Source organism: Triturus cristatus, chromosome 7, assembly GCF_964204655.1.
Source record: "Triturus cristatus chromosome 7, aTriCri1.1, whole genome shotgun sequence".
Taxonomy (NCBI): Eukaryota; Metazoa; Chordata; class Amphibia; order Caudata; family Salamandridae; genus Triturus; species Triturus cristatus.
In genome coordinates this window covers 37489707-37506854 of record NC_140590.1, presented here as the reverse complement: position 1 = coordinate 37506854, position 17148 = coordinate 37489707, and the positions used below count along the sequence as shown (strand labels likewise).

Genomic DNA, 17148 nt, shown 5'->3' with positions numbered 1-17148 from the left:
TGTGTGTGTGTTTGGTTGTGTGTGCTTGTGGTTGTGTGTGTGGTTGTGTGTGGCTGTGGGTGCATGTGGGTGTGTGTGGTTGTGTCTGTGTGGTTGTGTGTGTGTGGCTGTGGTTGTGTGTTTGGTGTTATGTGTGTGTGGCTGTGGTTGTGTGTTGTGTGTGTGTGTGGTTGTGTTGGTGGTTGTGTGTGTAGTTGTGGTTGTGTGTGTGTGGTTGTGTGTATGTGTGGTTGTGTGTGGGTGTAGTTGTGTGTGGGTGTGGTTGTGTGTGGGTGTGTGGTTGTGTGTGGTTGTGTGTGTGTGGTTGCGTGTGTGGTTGTGTGTGGATCTGTGTGTGTGGTTCTGTGTGTGTGTGTGTGGTTGTGGTTGTGAGTGGTTGTGGTTGTGTGTGTGGTTGTGGGTTGTGGTTGTGTATGTGTGTGGTTGTGTGTGTGTGGTTGTGTGTGTGTTGGTGTGTGTGGCTTTGGTTGTGTGTGGCTGTTGTTGTGTGTGGCAGTGGTTGTGTGTGGTTGTGGTTGTGTGTGTGAGTGGTTGTGATTGTGTGTGTGGGGCTGTGTGTGTGTGGTTGTGTGTGGTTGTGTGTGTGGGTGTGTGGTTGTGTGTGTTTGTGGTTGTGTGTGTTTCTCGTTGTGTGTGTGGTTGTGTGTTTGTGGTTGTATGTGGGTGTGTGTGTATGTGTGGCTGTGGTTGTGTGTGGTTGTGTGTGTGTGGTTGTGTGTGTGTGGTTGTGTTTGTGGTTGTGTGTGTGGTTGTGTGTATGTGTGGTTGTGTGTGGTTGTGTGTGCGGTTGTGTTTGTGGTTGTGTGTGGTTGTGTGTGTGTTTGTTTGTGTGTGCTTCTGGTTGTGTGTGTGTTTGGTTGTGTGTGCTTGTGGTTGTGTGTGTGGTTGTGGGAGTGGGTGTGGGTGGTTGTGTGTGTGTGGTTGTGTGTGTGTGGCTATGGTTGTGTGTGTGGTGTTGTGTGTGTGTGGCTGTGGTTGTGTGTGTGGTTGTGTGTGTGTGGTTGTGTTGGTGGTTGTGTTTGTAGTTGTGGTTGTGTGTGTGTGGTTGTGTGTATGTGTGGTTGTGTGTGGGTGTAGTTGTGTGTGGGTGTTGTTGTGTGTGGGTGTGTGGTTGTGTGTGGTTGTGTGTGTGTGGTTGTGTGTGTGGTTGTGTGTGGTTCTGTGTGTGTGGTTCTGTGTGTATGTGTGCTTATGGTTGTGAGTGGTTGTGGTTGTGTGTGTGGTTGTGTGTTGTGGGTGTGTGTTGTGGTTGTGTGTGTGTGCGGTTGTGTGTGTGTGGTTTTGTGTGTGTTGGTGTGTGTGGCTGTGGTTGTGTGTGGTTGTGGTTGTGTGTGAGTGGTTGTGTGTGTGTGGTTGTGTGTGGTTGTGTGTGTGTGTGTGTGCTTGTGGCTGTGTGTGTGGTTGTGTGGTTGTGTGTGGTTGTGTGTGTGTGTGGTTGCGTGTGTGTTTGTGGTTGTGGTTGTGTGTGTGTTTGGTTGTGTGTCGTGGTTGTGTGTGGGTGTGGTTGTGTGTATGGTTGTGGGTGTGTGTGTGGTTGTGTGTGTGGTTGTGTGTGTGTGGTTCTGTGTGTGTGTGTGTGTGGTTGTGGTTGTGTGGTTGTATGGTTATGGTTGTGTGTTGTTGTGGTTGTGTGTGTAGTTGTGGTTGTGTGTAGTTGTGGTTATGTGTGTGTGTTATTGTGTGTGTGGCTGTGTTTGTGTTGGTATGTGTGTGTGGTTGTGTGTTTGTGGGTGTGTGTGTGTGGTTGTGTGGGTGTGGCTGTGGTTGTGTGTGGTTGTGTGTGGTTGTGTGTGGAGTTGTGTTTGTGGTTGTGTGTGGTTGTGTGTGTGTTTGGTTGTGTGTGCTTGTGGTTGTGTGTGTGTTTGGTTGTGTGTGCTTGTGGTTGTGTGTGTGGTTGTGTGTGGTTGTGGGTGTGGGTGTGGGTGGTTGTGTGTGTGTGGTTGTGTATGTGTGGCTGTGGTTGTGTGTGTGTGTTGTGTGTGTGGCTGTGGTTGTGTGTGTGGTTGTGTGTGTGTGGTTGTGTTGGTGGTTGTGTTTGGAGTTGTGGTTGTGTGTGTGTGGTTGTGTGTATGTGTGGTTGTGTGTGGGTGTAGTTGTGTGTGGGTGTGGTTGTGTGTGGGTGTGTGGTTGTGTGTGGTTGTGTGTGTGGTTCTGTGTGGTTCTGTGTGTGTGTTTCTGTGTGTATGTGTGCTTATGGTTGTGAGTGGTTGTGGTTGTGTGTGTGGTCGTGTGTTGTGGTTGTGTGTGTGTGTGTGGTTGTGTGTGTGGTTTTGTGTGTGTTGGTGTGTGTGGCTGTGGTTGTGTGTGGCTGTTGTTGTGTGTGGCTGTGGTTGTGTGTGGCTGTGGTTGTGTGTGGTTGTGTGTGAGTGGTTGTGTGTGTGTGGTTGTGTGTGGTTGTGTGTGTGTGTGCTTGTGGCTGTGTGTGTGGTTGTGTGGTTCTGTGTGGGTGTGGTTGTGTGTGTGTGTGGTTGCGTGTGTGTTTGTGTTTGTGGTTGTGTGTGTGTTTGGTTGTGTGTGCTTGTGGTTGTGTGTGTGGTTGTGTGTGGGTGTGGTTGTGTGCATGGTTGTGGGTGTGTGTGTGGTTGTGTGTGTGTGGTTGTGTGTGTGTGTGTTTCTGTGTGTATGTGTGTGTGTGGTTGTGGTTGTGTGGTTGTATGGTTATGGTTGTGTGTTGTGGTTGTGTGTGTAGTTGTGGTTGTGTGTAGTTGTGGTTATGTGTGTGTGTTATTGTGTGTGTGGCTGTGTTTGTGTTGGTATGTGTGTGTGGTTGTGTGTTTGTGGGTGTGTGTGTGGTTGTGTGGGTGTGGCTGTGGTTGTGTGTGGTTGTGTGTGGTTGTGTGAGTGGTTATGGTTGTGTTTGGTTGTTGTTTTGTGTTTGTGGTTGTGTGTGTGTGTGTGTGTGTGTGCTTGTGGTTGTATGTGGTTGTGTGTGGTTGTGGTTGTGTGTGTGTGTGTTTGTGGTTGTGTATAGTTGTGGTTGTGTCTGTAGTTGTAGTTGTGTGTGGTTATGTGTGATTGTGTGTGGTTGTGGTTGGGTGTGTGTTTGTGGTTGGGGTTGTGTGTGTGTGTGTGGTTGTGGTTGTGTGTGTGTGTGTGTGGCTGGGTGTGTGTGTGGTTGTATGTATGGTTGTGTGTGTGGTTCTGTGTATGGTTGTGGTTGTGGGTGCGTGGGTGTGGTTGTGGGTGTGTATGGTTGTGTGTGTGGTTGTGTGTGTGTGTGGTTGTGTGCGTGTGGTTGTGGTTGGGTGTGTGTGTGCTTGTGTGTGGTTGTATGTGGGTGTGGTTGTGTGTGGGTGTGGTTGTGTGTATGGTTGTGGGTGTGTGTGTGGTTGTGTGTGTGTGGTTGTGTGTGTGTGGTTCTGTGTGTGTGTGTGTGTGGTTGTGGTTGTGTGGTTGTATGGTTATGGTTGTGTGTTGTTGTGGTTGTGTGTGTAGTTGTGGTTGTGTGTAGTTGTGGTTATGTGTGTGTGTTATTGTGTGTGTGGCTGTGTTTGTGTTGGTATGTGTGTGTGGTTGTGTGTTTGTGGGTGTGTGTGTGTGGTTGTGTGGGTGTGGCTGTGGTTGTGTGTGGTTGTGTGTGGTTGTGTGTGGAGTTGTGTTTGTGGTTGTGTGTGGTTGTGTGTGTGTTTGGTTGTGTGTGCTTGTGGTTGTGTGTGTGTTTGGTTGTGTGTGCTTGTGGTTGTGTGTGTGGTTGTGTGTGGTTGTGGGTGTGGGTGTGGGTGGTTGTGTGTGTGTGGTTGTGTATGTGTGGCTGTGGTTGTGTGTGTGTGTGTTGTGTGTGTGGCTGTGGTTGTGTGTGTGGTTGTGTGTGTGTGGTTGTGTTGGTGGTTGTGTTTGGAGTTGTGGTTGTGTGTGTGTGGTTGTGTGTATGTGTGGTTGTGTGTGGGTGTAGTTGTGTGTGGGTGTGGTTGTGTGTGGGTGTGTGGTTGTGTGTGGTTGTGTGTGGTTGTGTGTGTGGTTGTGTGTGGTTCTGTGTGTGTGTTTCTGTGTGTATGTGTGCTTATGGTTGTGAGTGGTTGTGGTTGTGTGTGTGGTCGTGTGTTGTGGTTGTGTGTGTGTGTGGTTGTGTGTGTGGTTTTGTGTGTGTTGGTGTGTGTGGCTGTGGTTGTGTGTGGCTGTTGTTGTGTGTGGCTGTGGTTGTGTGTGGCTGTGGTTGTGTGTGGTTGTGGTTGTGTGTGAGTGGTTGTGTGTGTGTGGTTGTGTGTGGTTGTGTGTGTGTGTGCTTGTGGCTGTGTGTGTGGTTGTGTGGTTCTGTGTGGGTGTGGTTGTGTGTGTGTGTGGTTGCGTGTGTGTTTGTGTTTGTGGTTGTGTGTGTGTTTGGTTGTGTGTGCTTGTGGTTGTGTGTGTGGTTGTGTGTGGGTGTGGTTGTGTGCATGGTTGTGGGTGTGTGTGTGGTTGTGTGTGTGTGGTTGTGTGTGTGTGTGTGGTTCTGTGTGTATGTGTGTGTGTGGTTGTGGTTGTGTGGTTGTATGGTTATGGTTGTGTGTTGTGGTTGTGTGTGTAGTTGTGGTTGTGTGTAGTTGTGGTTATGTGTGTGTGTTATTGTGTGTGTGGCTGTGTTTGTGTTGGTATGTGTGTGTGGTTGTGTGTTTGTGGGTGTGTGTGTGGTTGTGTGGGTGTGGCTGTGGTTGTGTGTGGTTGTGTGTGGTTGTGTGAGTGGTTATGGTTGTGTTTGGTTGTTGTTTTGTGTTTGTGGTTGTGTGTGTGTGTGTGTGTGTGTGCTTGTGGTTGTATGTGGTTGTGTGTGGTTGTGGTTGTGTGTGTGTGTTTGTGGTTGTGTATAGTTGTGGTTGTGTCTGTAGTTGTAGTTGTGTGTGGTTATGTGTGATTGTGTGTGGTTGTGGTTGGGTGTGTGTTTGTGGTTGGGGTTGGGTGTGTGTGTGTGGTTGTGTGTGTGTGTGTGTGGTTGGGTGTGTGTGTGGTTGTATGTATGGTTGTGTGTGTGGTTCTGTGTATGGTTGTGGTTGTGGGTGCGTGGGTGTGGTTGTGGGTGTGTATGGTTGTGTGTGTGGTTGTGTGTGTGTGTGGTTGTGTGCGTGTGGTTGTGGTTGGGTGTGTGTGTGCTTGTGTGTGGTTGTATGTGGGTGTGGTTGTGTGTGGGTGTGGTTATGTGTGTGGTTGTGTGTGTGTGTGTGGTTGTCTGTGGTTGTTGTTGTGTGTGGTTTTGTGTGTGTGTGTGTGGTTCTGAGTGGTTGTGGTTGTGTGTGGTTGTGGTTGTATGTGTGCTTGTGGTTGCGGGTTGTTGTGGTTGTGTGTGTAGTTGTGTGTGGTTGTGTGTGGTTGTGTGTGTGTGGTTTTGTGTGTGTGTGGCTGTGTGTGGTTGTGTGTGTGTGGTTAAAGTTTTAGTCACTACTCAAAATGAAATCCATTTTATCAGCGTTGCCAGTGCTCCTTTATGTTTAAAGCCCTAAATGAAACACAATGTTATAAGCATCAAAGGGCTGGCCGAGAATGAAGGGGGGAATGCGAGGAGCAGAGATGCCAGAATGAAAGTGACGAAAAGGGAGCAGGGAGATGCGAGCAGAGCATCAAAGGGCTGGGCGAGAAGGGAGGGGGGAATGCGGGGAGCAGCTGTGCACGTGCACACCATCGTGCACTCAAGCTTGTAGCCAGCAAAACCATGTGGGTAGCACTTTGAAAACTCACCTACTAAAGTCTCTCCGAGCAGAGCATGCGTGCTGACTCAGCGAGACCTAAAAACCACCAGGACCTGGCCCAATTTTTCGATACTAGCAACAGGACAAGGCCGAAATCCAAACCAAGGAACCCTTGGTTTAACCAACACTGTAAGGCAGCCAAGCATGACCTCCTAATTTCCATCGGAACAAATGATAGACCACAGATCAAGGAGGCTAGGGATCAGTATAGAAAAGCTGTAGGAGCCAAAAAGAACTGGGAAAGCGATAAGTGGGGAGCAATAAAAGTAGCACTGGATAACCATGACATGAGAGCCTTCTGGAATCTAATTAAGACAGGGAAAACCGTAGGCCAACAGGCCATAGCACCAAACGTCTAGGTCATCAGAAGAATAAGGTAGGGTAGAAACATCCACCCCAGATGCGAAGTCTTTAAATCTAGACGTCCCACTCTGCACAATGAAGGAGATCACAGAGGCACTGGGTAAGCTCCTCCCAGCTAAAGCACCGGGGCTGGATAAGATGCCTGGGGATCTATTTCGCTCCAAACCCACAGTTTGGGCTCCCTACCTCTGGTCACTATTTAATGCTATCCTACAAGGCATGGCGTTGCCCTCTATGTGGTCCGGGCCAAAATCATCCCCATCTATAAAAAGGGTTAATCACTTAACCCAGCAAATTATCACCCCATAAGCCTCCTGGATGTCACCCAAAAAGTTTTTGCTCGTGTACTCTTGGAGCGTTTACAAACCTGGGTTCAGGGCTAAGATCTCTACCATTGATCAGATCTTTAGATTACAGTTTATCTACTGGAAAACTGTGGTCTTAGAGGGTGGCAGCCTCATCTCACATTCGTGGATCTTAAATCCGCTTTTGATTTGGTGCAGTGAGATATTTGGGAGTTCCCGAATATCTGTGCCACCCGCTGAAACGTCTCCATCAAGAAAATTATGCGTGAATAAGCTACTGAAACAAGCATTGGCATAGCCAATAGGTCTCGCCTTTGGGACCTTTTAAGTGTTTTACTTGAGCTATGGGAGGGGGGGTAAACAAGGCACCACGGACTGAACGTAAATCAAACAGCAGCCCAGGCTTTTTGATAAAAATATTACAACTTATTGCACAAGGAGGTTGGCGTAGGCAGCCCCAGGTGCTGTGTGCTCCAGATTTGGAACTACAAAGGAAGGTCCCGCTGCTGTGCTCTGAAAGGACCATTTGGCAGTTACACAGCCTTCTCCACATGCAAACACACAGAGGCAGACACACATGCAGAGAGGCAGCCGCACACGCTCGCAAACCACACACACTCATTCACAATCTCACTGACACATGCAGATACACAGGCAGACAGAATTACAGACACGCAGAGAACTAAATTGGCTAACTTAAAGAAGTCTGGTGCTGCATCATAATGAAATAACTAACAGGGTTTAAAAATATGCAACTCTAGAATTGCGACTTCAAGAAACAGTTCAGGGTTCAAATCACATTATAATAGAAGTGAAAAAGAGCCCAAAGAAAAGATTTGAAAATCGAATAGCAGGGATTATGCCCAGTAGCGTGCTCAAAGGAAAGTCAACCCAATGAAGAGAAATAGACAAGGAGCTTGTTTTAAGGTAAACTCAGCATTCACGTCGGGACAGAAGTGCAACTAGAGCCAAATTGTGGTAGGGGAATTCTTCCAGCAATACGCAGAGTGGAGGTGCAGGGTCTCTAAGAAGGGGCAAAAAAAAACATCTCCTCATTTACAAGCAAATGTGTGCCCCGGAAGCTGTCTCAGCCTGGGCTGCCACACACGGGGGGAGGATGGGGGAGGGGGAGATCAGCTAAGGCTGAAAACAAAGCAACAACTTCACGGCTAAATGAAATCAGGCGGGAAAAAAGAAACCACACAATCTGTATTTTCGTCTTATTTTAAATGTGTTATTTCTTTTAGTCGCTGTGATGCCCATTTAACTAATAGAGTATACAAATTATATGTACATCAAATGCCCCGAATACCACATTTGTGGCTTTTTTGTGTGTATATGGGAACAATTTCTAAAAAGAACATGAAAGAAACAAAGATCATGTCTGTGGTATGCTTTTTTGATCGTCCACATACAGGAAAAAAATATAATTGCGGTGACACTCCTGAGAAAAACAGTGTGAACCTGGCTTCCCTGCCATTTTCAGACTCAAACATTTCTTTAAAACACATACGGTACAGGATGAAAGGCTGTCTGCACGGTAGATCTGCTCTGTGATTGGCTGAAATAAATTATGGTGGATGTCACGTTTTAGGGCAGGATGATATGGCTCTGCACATCCGTGAAACCTCAGCCATTACCCCTGGTGAAACCGGGAAGGTAGCAGCCTGTGTGGCCTCTGTAGCAACCGTGATGATTCATCTGCACGTCGCCTGAGAAAATCTGAGGCACTTTTGCAGACTTGGTTTGATGACGATCACACTGTCCTCCTGTATCTAGGGCACCGGTGCCTCACCTTTGTTACAAAAACAAGCCAGCGCGTGGTGCGCGAGAGCTCGCTCGTGCGCTTGTGTGAGGGAGCAGCCCATCTGTTTTCAATTATCACGCACGCGGCTGGGCACGATAATTGGAAACAGATGTCGCCCGTGCGGGTAACCGCACTGGTTAGGCCGTGGGCGGGGCAAAGGTGGGACATGCACCTGCCTTTGCCAAGACAGCACGCAGAGCCCAATTAAAATAAGCAAAAAAAGCTCGACCTAATGATGCTCCACAGAAAAAAGGAACACTCATAGAGCAAATGAGAACCAGTTTGAAAGCCTTGAAAAAGAATATTATAACAAGTGATTAAATCCCTTGCAAACCGGGGAGAGTTCTAACTGAAGCTAGATACTCTAGAAAATTGCATAATCCATGAAGTGAAAAGGAACCCTATGGGCAGGGGTAGACTAGAAAATGGAAAAGAGCACATATTTTAAAAATAGAGTTCATGCAGGATATTATTAAAAATGCTTAGTTCAGGGTTGTCAGATGGAGAACAGGGGTGCATTATTCCTTTGGTTCTACTCTTTTTCAGGGACACATGCTGCGAAATTAATATTTCAGATTTTGGAGAAAGCCTGTCCTGTTTATCAAAGATGATGAAGATAATTAATGCTATATCACTAAATGGTGACAGAGGCTAGAACTTCTATGGTGCTTCTTTGCCTGGAGAATATATAGATATATATATATTTATTTTTATTTTTATTTTAAAGATGCTCACAGTAAGTAAAGGCGCATAAAATAACTTCTGGCATAAAAGGTGACCCAATGTGACCTCACAGAGTAAATGAAAACATCTCTTAACAAGGAGAACACTTAGATCTCATAAATGGCAAGAAAAAAAGGACTGCGCGGTACACCTTCAATGACTTAAATAGAAATATTGGCCACCACTCGGTGAGTGATAGTTCATTTCACACTCTGCTCTTTGCTAAAATAAGCAGTATTACTAGATTACTTTGAACAGGCTCTGTTTTTCAAGATGTAGTTTTCAATGAAGCTCACGGAAGGACAAAAGCAAACAACATCTCGTAACAAGGAGAACACTTAGATCTCATAAATGGCAAGAAAAAAAGGACTGCGCGGTACACCTTCAATGACTTAAATAGAAATATTGGCCACCACTCGGTGAGTGATAGTTCATTTCACACTCTGCTCTTTGCTAAAATAAGCAGTATTACTAGATTACTTTGAACAGGCTCTGTTTTCCAAGATGTAGTTTTCAATGAAGCTCACGGAAGGACAAAAGCAAACAACATCTCGTAACAAGGAGAACACTCAGGATCTCATAAATGGCAAGAAAAGAAGGATTGCGCGGAAGACCTTCAACGACTTAAATAGAAATATTGGCCACAACTCGGTGAGTGATAGCAAAGAGCAGAGTGTGAAATGAACTAACATAACCAGTATAACTAGATTACTTTGAACAGGCTCTGTTTTTCAAGATGTAGTTTACAATGGGACGGAAGGACAAAAGCAAACATTAGTGGCCTGATGGAGTTCTGCCAAGGAGAATCATGCCATAGGAGGTGGGTAACTAGCTGCTTCAATGAAGTGTTTCACAGAGTAGCCATGTACACCCCAAAATGTGATAATTGGTTGCCACAGCAATTGTTCTATATTTCCATAAGCTTTTAGGAGTGACAAAGCGCAGGTCACATTCCCAGTCTGAATGACGAGCTCCAGCACCCATTGAGGTTGTAATAAAATACATGCCTTGTTGTTAGCTTTGACAGTCCCGAGAGCAGGACTCTATTTGGGTCTCATTTCAGGCGAGGTTCTGCCACTTGCAGGCCTAACGTTCTCTACGTCACTGCCTGTGCCATGTATGCTGCCTCACAGACTGTCCATCCCAGTGCTGGGCAGTTAGGTTGGCAGTAGCAAGGTGGGAGGTAAGGTGAATGGAACTGTATGGGCCAAGTTAAAATGAGTCAGTTCTTCAGGAAAGCCCCGTTTGTTTGCATATTTTATGTTTTTAATATTTCATGGACCAAACCAGGCGACTTCCAAAGGCACTGCGGCTTAAGGATACAACACGTGTTACTGCGCTCACATTCCCAGTCATTCCAGTGCCCTTCATTGAGTTCACGTTCTATACACCGTAATAATTTGTATATTCGAAGATCTTCCTAATCGATAATCTAACACGCCGTCGCAGTCAGGAAGTGGCACCTCCCTTCTCAGTTATGTATGCTCCATTAAAACATAGCTAGCAAGGCTGCATTCCTGCAGGCAGAAGCTGCAGGACAAAGGGGGCAGCGCGGGAAAGAGCTACAATGGACCAACGTGATGGAAGGGAAGACTCTGAGGCGTGAAAAGAACGGGGTTGGAGGTGATGAAAGGTAATGATAGGCGGATTTGAGAGCGCACCAACAAGAATGCAGGTGCAGAATCTGAAACATTGAACAAAGGGTCGTGTACGGTACTGATGAGTGCGCTGAGAGGACCACTGGGTGACAGCCTAGGGTACAAGGGCAAGAAGATTGTCTTCTCAAGGTCACGTGGACTGCCTCAGCATGTATGCCCAAGGGAGCGTGCTCCGTTGTCAGAGTTCAGAACTGAAGCCTCCTTTGGAACTTCCGCCTGTTCTCAGCACATGGAAAGACCACCCAGTGACCTAAAGCAGTCTAAAGTCAGGGAGACGTGTAAATACCTAGAGCCAGGTATCAGCTTGTACTGCCTGCTGGATATGGATCCCACTTTCAAAGGCGAACCGTGCTGAAATTATTGTTCTACATCAACAGTGCGTCTGGGCATGTGATCAATTAATCAATAACTTATGAAAATAGAGAAAAGCTTATGGCGTTTTAACGCTTCTAAAGCTCGCGCTATGTCACTGCCAAGGTAAACGGAGTCCGACTGTCCCTGAAAGCACTGTGAGGAGGGAAACAACTTGATGCAGAGCTTCCCAGCGGAATGCCGCACATTCCTCGTGCACCAACAGTAAAAGCAGATCGATGCCTGGAGCCTGACAGGAGGTGCCCGGCTCAGGGACAGACTCCGATGCAACTTACTAACCACTCAAGACTGAGAACTGATGCGCCGGCGAATGGATTATACAACAGCACTATTTACAGGAGTACTGTCTGGTGCTCAAGTAAAGAGTTCTGATACATTCGAGTCAAGTTGGCGCTATATAAAACTCCGAAGAAAGAGCTGTAAGAGATGTTTAACATGCTCCAGATATTTGGAACCATTTGTTTCTGGCTCATGTATAAGCCCCAATCTGCTGCAGTTTATTCACTGAAGCCTTTACTAACATGGTTAGAGCACTCCGTGGATAGCGACTGTAAAAAAAAAAGAAAAGGCTGGGCGCAGGCACGTAGTGGTGCGTGCGCGCACGCACACACACAGCGTTTCCCTTGCGGGAGCGAGCAGGGGCACCAGATAATTACAACCATATGTCGCCAAAGCTCGCTCTCAAAGGGGAATCGCCAAACGTGCACGCATTGCCATTGAAAGCAATGCAAGGCGTGCACGTTTTTTCACGAAAAAGCGAATCAATTCCAAGAGGTCTCTTCCTATGCAACGCATGCGCGCTGCGTAGGCGAGACCTAAAAATGGTGACCTGTCCACCCCTTTCCCCGTAGAGAAAGGGGAGTGACAGGGATGTGTTATGGCCCTGACACTCTTCTCCCTTTTTTTAAACAGCCTAATCGAAACCCTGCTGGATGGGAAAGACATTGATGCGCCGAGGTTGGCAAATCGCAAAATTCCAGCTCTTATGTTTGAAGATGATACGCTTCTACTCTCCAAATCTCCTATGGGCATGCAGAGGGTCTTTGAGGTATTCAGCACCTTCTGTAAAAATTGGGGACTGGAAATTAATTTACAAAAAAACAAGTACATGGTTTTTAATGCCAACACTTCGAACTGTCCATTTGCCCGATTAGACGGCAGGCCCCTAGAGAGGGTGTCCATCTTTGACTACCTCGGGATCACACTAACAAAAAAGATGGAATGAGGGTCACAAATTAAGAAAGCTAGCCTCAAACTGACCCAGTTCCCGGGGGCATAATAAAAGTCTACAAGAGTTGCACGTAAAAGTGATAGACCCTGTGGCAGAAATATATAAGACCCAGGCTAGGGGAGCGTCATTGTAAGGGGCAGAATTGTGGGGTCACTGCCCATCTACCTCCCTCGCAATGACAGAAAATTCATTTCTTAGACAACTGTTGGGCCTCCCTATGAGCTCCCCACTAACACCGCTTAGAATGGATCTAGGGATTAGCCCCATAGCAGATGTAGTCTCTTCTAGACCTCTCCTATACTGGCGCAGACCTTTAGAGTACACCCGATCTAGCCGAATACCGAGAGGAGCTGAAGGATGTTATGCACATCCAAGGTGCAGGGAAACTCCCTTGGCCAGCCTATATTAGGAATACATGCCAGGCCTTAGGGAGGTCAAATATGTGGACAACCCCAGACAGGACATGTCCAATATTCCCCAGAAGGACACTACTAGATTCCTACAGAGAATGTAAACTGGCCCTACTATGGCGAGGGTCTAAGGCCGGCTGTTCAACCTCCAGGTTCCTGGACATTAAGCAGCAATACAGGATAGAAACGACTTTTGACCACATCCAACCGCTTCTAGCCAAAACACTTTATATCCAATTCAGACATGGGGCGCTCCCGCTCCGAGCATTCACGAATAAATGGCAGGGACCCCACACTCTAGACTGCCCTGGGTGCGACCGAGCTGAGGAAACTGAAATGCACGTCCTCTTCTTCTGCCCTGCCTATGGAAAGCCTAGGTCACGGTGGCTTTTACAATTGTGTAGAAATATGCGGATCAGACATTGCGCAGAGGTGTACAGGCTTTTTAAGTACGAAACCGATTCACTTATTGTGTTTACCATCTCACGGTTTCTATACTCTATGTGGTGCACCCGCAGAGCTATCCTTAAGCAAACTCCCCTTGGAAATCCGTAGCTCCCTATTAATCTCTACATACATATGCTTGGTAAGTCATGCAATAGATGAAACAATGCGGTTTGTACACACCTACAGCATGGCCTTTTAATCATATAATTTTATCTGTTTTAACTCGGACCCTTTTTAACACCTGCTATAAATATCTTTTAGACAAAGTCAAAATGCTTTTAGCAACCGATAGGCATTTTATCTATCAATGAATTAGCTTTTAGCTATAATATGTGCTATTTTATTTCACTTAATAAACAATGCAGATACTAAAAATCCTTTGTACATTGAACTTTATCATGCTATAGAACCTCGTTAGGGAGTCAATCTAAGAATGTATTAAAAGGTTCTATAATTTGTAGTATTCTAATTTAAAACACAGATATTATGTACATAGTTCTTATAATGATAAATTGTATTCTACTAATTTTTTTTTTCCTTATATGTACTTCAATGTATGCATTGTTTTATTTTCTTTATGTGCTTTTATGGCCTGTATGGTCGAAATAAAGTTTTTCTTGTTTCTGTGAGTACTCCATCATTAATAGCTGCCCTTCTAAACTTTCAGTTCACATTAGCTGTGGCAAGAAACTGTGTGGGCCTGGAAATCTGCTATTACACTGTCAACAATCCTTAGTTTGGATCTGACCGAAAGAACACCGAATATATGACGTTACAACGCAAACAATTACAACGCATGCTTTTACAACACGTTTTTACATCACAACTACCATTACATCGCATGATTTTAAAACGCATGCCATTACAATGCATTTTTAAAAACTACCATTACAATGCATTCCATTACAGCGCATACCATTACAGCACATACTATTACAAAGCATAATACTTTTAGGGCAACAGTAGGGTAAGTGCTGGATAGTGTAGGGGTAAAAATTACTATTCCCATGTACCCCTAAACCCATACCCACCCTAAAACTAAAAAATCTCCATTACTTACCTTATAATGCGTTGTAATGGCATGTGTTGTAAAGGCATGCGTTGTAGTGACATGTGTTGTAATGGAATGTGTTGGCAGGATCTTCATGGCATATGTACATAAATATGTACGTATGGAGCAACATCTGTGGATGCAAAACCTGTCACTCTCACTTTCTTTCATTAGCTCGTCCTGTGCCTCCAAGCAGATCCCCGGTGATATGTCTGATGAATGAGTCCACAGTTCCGCTCTCCGCCATCACCCAGAGGTCTGAAGGGACCGCTGTTCTGTTGCTTCCACCCCTCCCGATGGCAGAGTGGACTCCATTTTTCTTGATTTGAACTTCTTTCATCATTTAAGAGAGGCTCTTTGTTGTTTACCGCTGACTTGTGTGATTTCCACCCTCAGTTTAGCTCCTCTCGCCACCCTGTCTAGCTATTGATGTCCTCGAAGAGGGCGCTGTTGTTACAAACACCAATGTCCGGCTTGAGGGTGTTTGTGTTGGGATTGGACTGATGTCCCTAGGTCACTCTTCAAGGACAGCCTGTTAAAGTACTTAGTAAAGCATCTTTACCCGGGCTGTTATCAGTGAATTGTGGGTTCACTCTTGCATGGGGTGCTTGAGATCCTGGGTCCCTCTGGTTCTCAATATATGCTTTAGTTTGGGGCAGGTAACAAGAGGTGTGAAAGTGCAGGGCTCTGATGAGGCTTTAGTGTCACTCATTTAAGGCTCATTCCAGTTGTCGGTTTCAAACAAGGACAGGAGCTTCCTCTTGGGATTATGGAACCCTTAATATTTTACTGAATACATTTAATAAAGTGCTGGACCCACGCGAGAGTGTGGAGAATCCCCGAGTAGAGTTGTCTTTCTCTAGCCCTTTACCTTTCCTGATTTATCCTTAAGGAGATGCATAACACACTGCTCACAATATAATCGTGTCTCTATTTTGGTTGCAGAGGTGGTGACTAAACCCACAGTGACTTCTGTGCCCTCACAACTGGTGGAGAACCGGGGTCCGGCAGAGATAACCTGCGACACCTCGAGCGCCGCCACCACAATCCTCTGGTCTTTTAATAACAGCCCGGATCTACCTGGAAAAATCCTTCCGTCTCCGGATAACAGAACCCTGACCATCACCAACGTGTCCCGGGGGGATTCAGGGACCTACCAGTGCGTGGCCATGAACCCCGTCAGCAGCAACACGAGTGACCCCCGGACCCTGACTGTCGCCTGTAAGTAACCCACAGCCCCCCCACCCCACACCCACCTCCTGTTACTCGTCACTCCCTCTCTGACCTGCAGAGCTCACAGACCCCCTCTCCTCTGTTCCCTTCCAGATGGGCCGGAGGATGTGAGGATCGACCCACCAGGACCTCACTCAGTGCAGAACGGGACAAAGCTCTCTTTATCCTGCACCGCGGGGTCTGTCCCAGCACCGCGGTACCAGTGGCTTCTCAACGGAACACAACTAAACGGCACTGAAGGCACATACGTCAATCAGAGGGTGTCCTTTCGAGATGGCGGCATCCACACGTGTGTGGCTGACAACACGGTCACCGGCCTGACTGCGAACACCTCTATCTCTGTCTCTATAACTGAAACTGGTAAGTACTCCAGGAATAAATCAACTCCAACCTCCTTCTTCCAAGATGAAATCATTTGTGAAAGTATAGGCGACAATTTAGCATCTCACATTTGTGTTTCCCCTTTTGTTATCATTGTTTTTGCCCTTATTGAGTTGCTCTTTTCCTTTCAGTCAGTGGCATGAGTGAATTGAAAATATTGTGGCATTTTAGCAGTGATATCACCTGCTCCTTGAACCCTTCTGGGCCTGTATACATTTTCTTACATAGTCTTAAAATACCTCGGTTTGCAGCATGTCACGACCAGTCAACTGACACAAATAACAAGCTTTAAACAAGCATTGGCATAGCCAATAAGTCTCACCTTTGGTACCTTAAAAGTGGATAGCTATGCAGGATATTATCATGGGTGGCGTGCCGTCAGGAATTGTTGAGCCATACAACAAATTAACACCCTGATGGACACACGTGTACATATCCCCTCAATCTACTGCTCACGATGACTTATTTTATCTCCATATTAATAATCTCCACCCTTGATTAATGTTTCCATCTACTGCCAGGGTGTTTCTATGCTATTAACATCTGATGGAAGGGCTACCTCATAAACAAATGCTTGCAAGTACAAAAACAAAGGAATAGCTGGGGGGGATACAAAAGCAGAATAAACAATTACTTTGTAACTGAGGCCATGCACATGTTTGTCAGTAGTGGCAGACTGAATAACATCAAACTGCTTAAAATTGAATACCAACCAATGGGTCCATTAACCACTATCGGAACCTGCTTACAAGGATCAGCTGGTTCTACAGCCGAGAGGGACCTCCAGGAGCTGTATACTGAGCCGTGGCAACTCTCATTGGCGGGCCCCACGGCCTGTGGTACGTAACCCTCTCCAAATTAGGATGGAAGAATAAAATTGCCAAGGCCACTCCTCTTTGGGAATCTCAACAACTGGGTGCAATGGAAATCAGAATGGGCTTTGACAAATGGGACTTAATCGGAATCTCACGGCTGGGGGACTTGCACACGGGGTTAGATATTGTGACGTTAGAGCAGTTACAAAAAACACATGAACTGGCCCAAACGGAGTACTTCCATTATCTATAGATCCAACATGCTATACAGACAGCGGTGCCCCGGGGGTCAGACCTGCTGGAAGCGTCCCCATTGGAATGTAGACTGCTCGAAGAAGACTTAACACTAAGAGCGATCTCGCTCATAAACAAAAAACGAATTATCCCTTAGAGACCGTTAAGGACAGGGCATTACAGACTTACAGGACGAAGACTGGCCTGAAGCTCTGGCCTCCCCACAAGAAGTGGCCATAAGGGCCCGCTTCAGACTGGTGCATCTCAAAATCCTACACAGAGCCTACATCTCCTGTGTTACGCTTGTGAAAATGGGTAGAAGGGCAGACGCAACCTGTAATAGAAAGTGTGGGGAAGAGCGATCGTTCTACCATCTACTATGGACATGTCCAAATGTTCAGGACTACTGGCAGGCGGTAGTATTGTGTATGTCGAGAATAGTGGGAGAAGAGCTAACACTC

General features: G+C 46.3%; 1 protein-coding gene across 1 annotated transcript in view; it reads left to right on the top strand.

Annotated features, from left to right (window-relative positions):
* The window catches only part of LOC146808751 (cell adhesion molecule CEACAM5-like), a 460313-nt gene that overhangs the window by 116834 nt on the left and 326331 nt on the right, over nt 1–17148 (top strand). The window contains exons 5-6 of the mRNA XM_085614788.1: nt 14970–15245; nt 15351–15617. Coding sequence (XP_085470914.1) covers nt 14970–15245; nt 15351–15617 — 543 coding nt within the window. The remainder of the gene's footprint in view (nt 1–14969; nt 15246–15350; nt 15618–17148) is intronic.